The sequence below is a fragment of the Labrus bergylta genome, chromosome 19 (genome assembly GCF_963930695.1).
Source record: "Labrus bergylta chromosome 19, fLabBer1.1, whole genome shotgun sequence".
Taxonomy (NCBI): Eukaryota; Metazoa; Chordata; class Actinopteri; order Labriformes; family Labridae; genus Labrus; species Labrus bergylta.
In genome coordinates this window covers 17,808,197-17,815,188 of record NC_089213.1, presented here as the reverse complement: position 1 = coordinate 17,815,188, position 6,992 = coordinate 17,808,197, and the positions used below count along the sequence as shown (strand labels likewise).

At 38.0% G+C, this 6,992-nt stretch overlaps 1 protein-coding gene across 1 annotated transcript; it reads right to left on the bottom strand.

Moving 5' to 3' along the window:
• Window positions 1-2,378: 2,378 nt before the first annotated feature.
• Window positions 2,379-5,460, bottom strand: LOC109982398 (progranulin). Its single transcript, XM_020631585.3, has 6 exons — window positions 5,302-5,460; window positions 4,888-5,025; window positions 4,479-4,772; window positions 4,120-4,287; window positions 2,957-3,100; window positions 2,379-2,786 (listed from the first exon to the last, which is right to left on the bottom strand). Exons 1-6 carry the CDS (start codon window positions 5,332-5,334, stop codon window positions 2,658-2,660), a joined length of 906 nt encoding a protein of 301 aa, XP_020487241.1. The 5' UTR covers window positions 5,335-5,460; the 3' UTR covers window positions 2,379-2,657.
• Window positions 5,461-6,992: the final 1,532 nt, after the last annotated feature.

The following is a 6,992-nucleotide window of genomic DNA, read 5'->3' as shown; positions in this document are numbered from 1 at the left end:
CAGCAATGAAAGGGAAAGACGGAGAAATGTAAAGCTACATCATTCTGACACTCCAGTAACGCAGAGAACAGTCATCAAAAACATTGTCAGCTGACCCCGCATCATCATTTTGCTGCTTTAATGGAAAGCCTGCACAATAAAAAAACAACATACTACCATTATAGTATTGAACGCATTGTTACACAACAGATATCAAAATGAGAACTGAACTTAATTTTTAAAACAAAACAAAATAAATAGTAAAATTGAAGCAAAGTACCATACAAACCCTGTTGTTTAGACAGGGGACTCTCAAGTTTGTTTTCTAACAGAGGGCCCAAAAGTAAATATCTGGGTGCTTAAAAAAATACTGTTAATGTTTTAGCGTGTTATGGACATCAGGAAATGTCTTGTCTTAGTTATTCCATTATAATGAACGTGTAGTGTCCACATATTGGTGTCATGGTTTACTGTCTACATGGTTTTCTTCAACAGAACAGAGCTATTGGTGATGCTTGTGTAACCCCTGTGGGTTTTACTACTTTAAGAAAGTCAAAATCTCTGCTCTGAAATGAGGAAAAACATGTCTGTTATTCTCCTCGTCAGAAAGGATCACAGATGCTTTGTGTGAAGCAGTGCTTCTAAGCAAAAGGTCAGACTCGCTCATGGCATACTGGCACGCCAGCCAAAATGACACAACAATGTGTGATCCGTACAGTAGCTGCCAGCAGCAGTCAATAACAAATGGACATTGCCACGGCCATGACGTCATTTTATAGTTCTCTCCATTGGCTCTATTATCAGAACCAGCATGGTGGTTGTTTCCATTTGTTTTGATGCCTTCATCTTACTCATCAGGAGGAGCAGTGGCGATTCTAGAGTCTGTTGGGGCCCTAGGGAAAAAATAATTGGAAGCCCTTAACCACCATTATGTCTGCCAATGTCCCAATGCGCTCTTCCTCTTTCTTTTTAACTCCCTGACGGATTCTTCTTCTTCATTTTCCTTCAGTGACTTTCATAAAAAACTTTGGTTTTCACAGGAAAAATGCTTAGAAGGGCAATGAGAGTGAGTGCTGTCAGCAGGGGGCCCCTTAGGGAGGTTTACTACCGTCATTAAGGTTTAAGGTTTGTCAGACCTTTGGGGCCCCTTATTGGCCTGAGGCCCCAAGCCGTTGCCTGTTGACAAGCAGCACCTCTGAGGAGGAAATTTATGTTCATTCTGAAAGATGCAAATGACCCATTAAGATGTAAATGGTTTTAATTAAAAAATATATAATTTTAATGTTTCCCCCCTCTATTCTCTGCAGCAGATTATACCAACTAAGTACCTTTAGTGTCCTGGACTTAGATGCATCAAATTCATGTCCTGAAAACAAGGCCAGTGACACCCTCTGATTTTTTTTGTGGTAAGACAAAAGGCCTAAAAGTAGAATTAATTAAATTGCTCTTTGAAGTGCAAAAAAAAAATCGGTTGTAATATGAGTGGTAATGCCACGAATGATTATTAATTTGGGCCTAAAACCCCATAGACACCAGTACCTACTATCAGCCCCTCCAGAGTGATACTCATACTCCATCCTTGCAGTGTAATCTTTTTTTTTTTTTGTCAGCTAACATTGACTTGTTTGTCCAGTCATTACATAACACCTATTGATTTGTTTTGGTATAGCATATTTTGTTCCAGCCTGGAATTGAAAATGTGTTTCACTCATTCCCGTTTGATGCTGTGTCTCATAATAACTCCACCACAACTGCAACTCTAAAGCCCTCCATTCATTTATACATTGTGGCTGACCAATGTTTTTTTTTTTACAGACATTAGGACAGTCCTGACAACATCCTCTGTCCAAAATGTTTGTAGAATCAAAGAGCTTTTTGGCATGTAAAAGTTGCTTAAGTTTCAACACCAGTCAATATTAATTTCTTAAATTAATAACACTGCGAACTGTTTATGTTCAGATGATATTCTACTGGAGTAGACACTTGTTAGAAGCTACCAACCAGTAACAATTGTGCTATTGTTTACTGCAATTCTTTATGTCTCTAGGCACAGAACTATGTCTGATTATCATTGTAAAAACAAAAACTAAATATGTTCTAGCTATGTTTCATGTGTCATGTATTGTTCTTCAAAGTCAACCTTGTAGCTGCTACAGTAATGTCATTAGATCTGGTATTAAATGTCAAACATGAATATCTAGAAGGACAGGATAAACACCTAATTTACTTAAAACACATCCCACCCCCTCAGAGATGATGTATAATTGTGAAATTTATTTATTCACTAATCCGCTATAGATACATAAATATACATAAAACATTACATACAAGAACAAGAATATTTTTCCATCACCTAGGTAAGGCAGCATTAAGTTAATAAAGAGAAAAAGATGACAACGTTTCTCTCCCATTTTTTATTTTATTCAAAAAAATGATATCAAAGTGTAAGTGAACAATTCTGTTTCATTTGAAAATACCTGAGGCTTATAGTTCTCTTGATTTGTGAATTTATTTTAAGATGAATCATGTAGATTAAATATTTAAACACCTACTCAAGCTTTGTCAATAAATGTTCCTCAGCTGCTGTTAATATTAATCTCTCCATTGATTGTAAGATGTGTCGTTAATTTTGAGTGAACTAAAATATCAAAAAGCTGTCACAGTGCACAAACTTTCCCTCAGTCTGTTTTGGCTGGCTCCTGTTCCCGAGAGGGGGTCTGAGAGAACCCTGCATTGCAGGAAAGAGAGGTGGAGTTACAGGTAAAACCATGCCGACAGCAGTGCCGACCATCCGCACAACACTGGCCCTGCAACACGACAAGTTTTGATGTTAGAAAAAATACAGTATTTACAAATGAATCACTGTTGTTAACGCAGCTAGCAGTTCATGTCTAGGTTTCAGAGCAAAGACCTGTGTCTGAATATTTTTGTACAAGATCTATGACCAATATGTTTCTTTTAAAACATATTTTCATACCAGTTTGTAGGGACAGCAGTTCCACTGGCCTGTGGGTCCTTTGCAGCAGGACATCCCTTGTGCGCAGTAGAACTTGGAATCACAGCGAATGACTTCAGCCTCACCGACACCAACAGTGGCTTCTGTTAGTGCTGTCATTGGTGTCTGCAAAAAGGTAAACGCAAACTTACTATTTTAGCCTGTCTATTATGTGAGTATAATAACAAAAAAGTACTGATAAAAAATATTAGGGTTAAAAAAATCCTCTGTGTTTTGATATGCATTGAAGCCTCTTAAGAAAGTGCTCTCTGTTAATTCTTTGTCTATATCATGAATTATCTTTAACAAGCAAAACCTTAAAATATTTTTTTCCTCCCAAACATAGGTAGAGGAAAAATGTTTTGAAAAAGAAGCAGACATTTTTACTGACATATAGATCAGCACTTGGAAGCAATCATCGAGTCAGGGTCTAACTCACAGTGGAGTTTCTTTAAGGCTTTTTGAACAGCTCCTCGCTGTAACTGGATAAAGTGTTGATGTAAAGTGTGGTGGAGTGTTTGAGCCAAAATAAAGACAAATAAACTGAAATCTTTGAGAATAAACTTGTAATGTTACCAGAATGCCCAGGCTGCCTATAAGACAGCCCTTGTCTAACAATCTTCTGTCAACAAGCACTATTAACACTTCACACAATGTGATGCTGATTTGATCAGAGGATTTAGTTGTTTTTCAAACCTAAGTTACAACTTCACAAGTACTCCACTTTCCTCATCCTAGTGCATGAAGCTGGCTGCTATATTCCCGTTCAAAATAACAAACAGGATAGGATTCTACTCTTGTAGTATAACAACTTTATAGTAATATTACTACTTAATATTTTAAATCTAAAATGTCACAATGTGACATTAGTGACATTTTTATTTGAAGAATGCTGAATCCATATTGGTGTACAGAAGGACCTTGTTTTTCCAACTAAGCCCCATCGACTTCAAACCATTGAAAAAAACAAAAGCAGGAATCAAAATGCAGAGGAATCTTTTTTTCTTCCTATGTATGAGAGTTGTGTTTTCATGGAGGATCTCAAAACTTGAGTTGAAACGATAAGAGGATGGAGCACCAGAATATTATTAATCACGGGATTTATGCACCACATAAAGAGAGACAAATAACAGTGACACTCCTACCTCTTTCGGACTGCTTTTGACCTCTTTAGTTGAAGTGAGAAAGGCCGGGACTGAGCCTTGTTTTGGGGTGAAGGGGTATCTCAGACCTGTCCTCACACAGTACGTATAGCTGAAGTCACAGTCGTAGCCATATGGACAGCAGTGGTAGCCATCCAGACAACACCTGCCCTAAACGTCACACATCTTGACAGATTAGCATGAATACTTCTGAAGATTAAAACACAGAATTCTGATTTCAGTGTAATAAAAAAAGAAGTCAATTTGAAATGGAATCCCTTTGAGTTAAAGTCAATAATAAATAGAAGGAGTTTTATTACAGTCATGTGTTTGATTGCACAACAGTATATAGGTCAACTCACAGGAGAGTATGGGCAGCAGAACCAGGCGCCTTTTGGGTGTCTGCAGCAGGTAGTGCCATCAGGGCAGTTATAATAGTTGTCACAATGGACAACTGAACTCTTCTGTTCATCTGGCTTTTCAAGCTCCTGTAGAGGGGATAAAGGTAGAAGAGGAGCGCTTGGTTCCTCTGCAGCCTCCTTCTTCACCATGGGTACGTTCAACCATGGCTGATCTTCTTTCTCACACATCTGTGTAACGAGGTTACAACGGAAGCCATAAGGGCAGCAGTGTGTCAGGTCAGAGCAACAAACGGCCTGAGGACACATGAAAACAGGCAAAAAATCAGTTGAGGGATGACATATTCAGTCTCGCAAATGATCTTTACTAACTCAGTTTAAGTTAATCTATGTGAAGAAACATGTGGCTTACCTTTGGATACGGGCAGCAGCTGTATCCATGGGGGGTCTTACAACAGGTGGAGAGATCAGGGCAGACATTTCCGTCACGACATGTGATGGAGCAGGAAGCAAAGCCGACCACAAACAACCACAGAGTTACCTTCAGCATCTGCAGAAAAAAATAAAGGATTCATCTGAAAATGTTAAAAAAAAAAAAAAAAAATCTCCTTAAGAAACAGCATTTTTTCCATTTCAAAAGTCAGATCTTTCGCGACACTTTGGGCATTGGTGTATTTCCATGTTGTTGCCGTTACTTTCAGTTTCATTTCAGCTCTGATGCAGAACTTCCTCCCACTCTAAACCACTAAAAATAAGCAGTGGCTTGTTATACAGCAACATTCTGGCTGGTTAGAGATTCATGAAAAATAAAGATTGTACCGCTTACCTTTCTAAAAGAGATTGAGCAGCTTCCTGTCATACACTAACACTCGCACGTCCTCTGATCTGAGCCACAGAAGCCCTTTATAAGTGAGGTCAGACCCTCCCATATGACAAAATCACATCACACCCTTGTGTCCCGTGATTGTCAGATTTCAACAGTGCGTGGTTTTGGAGCTTGGATTTTTAAAGAGAGGTCTGAGTAATCAGTGTATGAGGCCACACACACTCACCTATCATGCAGTCGTTTACAAGCTCAAGTGAACCTTTGATACCAATAGACTACTTCACTCACATGATCTGCCTGTAAAGCCTCAAAAACATTTAAAAAAAAAAAGTTTATTGGTGGTTATCTGACTGGTTGGAGAAAAGAACAAGAGAATACACAAATAAACTATATAAAGGCATTCCAGCTTCTTTCTACTTGAACTGATTTATCTTGCTACTTTGCAGAGAAGTTAAAATGTCATCAAGTTGACATCTGAAAAATGCTTGAAATGGGACTGACAATTGTAATACAAATGTTTCAAATTGTCTCCAGCTAAACGAGCCACACTAAACTGCTGCTCTGGATTCTAGTGTTTATCATACAATGACTTCAAATGTGAGTATACTGTTTTCATATTGAGCCTCCTGGACAACAACCACCACCTTCTGAACAGCACCTTCACCAGGCACAGGAGTGTGTTCAGTGGCACACTGCTGTCACAATCCTGATCCACAGACTAAACTCTTTTGTCCCAGTGTCCATACGACTGGACACCTCACTGTTATGGCCACGGGGAAAGCACACAGTAACTCTAGGACTATATTTTTCCATCTGTCCTAAGAGTCAGTCTAGTTGGACACTTGATGCATATCACAATAATATATTAGCACCTTTAAAGTTGGCAGACTGTTCTTTTAAAATTGCACTACCTCCTTTCAAAACCCTGCTGTACATACATAAACTTTCAGGTCTACACTACGTATGTACAGGTCTAACTTACCGTTCTTCTTTTAAACTGTTAATAGGTTTTGTTTAAATTGTACATCCATCTTGATTCCTGCACAGGTTATGTATTTTTGAAGTATGAGTCTATTTCTTCATGGCACAGGTTTCATTTGAATCATGAGGGGCTTCTTTAAATCTTTGTTGGGGTTAGTTAATATATATGTATGGGAGGGGGGGACAGCAGTTGTTGTTCAGATTTAACAAATGTTCCATGTTGTGCATGTCTTTGTAAACTGCTACTGGATGTTTCGAATTTCCCTCAGGATCAATGAAGTATCTATCTATCTATCTATCCTCTAGTTCATACATTCATATTTTGACTGTAACTTTTTCTTGCAGCAGAAACTTTATGAATTTCAGTGTAACTTTTTACCATCAACGTATTGGTTTTATTTCTTACTTGCGACAGTTTATCGTCAAGTTAGACGTATTTGAGCAGCAAAAAAGGTTGTAATGTATTTTCCCTTTGTCCTTTAGTTTTTTTTAAATGTATGTGTTCTGTATGTTTAACAACAAATATATAAATGTGCCAGGATGAAGAAAATAATTAATGACATTTGACATGTAATGTAAAAAACCTGAAGTTAAGTTTAATTAAAAAAAAAAGAGCAAAAAAAGGGGCGAATTTAAAGAGAACCTTTGGAGGACATGATAATGAAGTAGGTTGGATTGTTTTCTGGTTGATTGCATTTTGTTTTTTACAG

Bases quoted from the DNA above. Each gene is read 5' to 3' on its own strand.
- LOC109982398 (XM_020631585.3), bottom strand. From the start codon at position 5,334: ATGACAGGAAGCTGCTCAATCTCTTTTAGAAAG. The intron at 4,288-4,478 runs GTGAGTTGACCT...TGTGACGTTTAG, and splicing joins TCTGCTGCCCATACTCTCCT to GGCAGGTGTTGTCTGGATGG. The intron at 2,787-2,956 runs GTATGAAAATAT...GTCGTGTTGCAG, and splicing joins ACTGCTGTCCCTACAAACTG to GGCCAGTGTTGTGCGGATGG.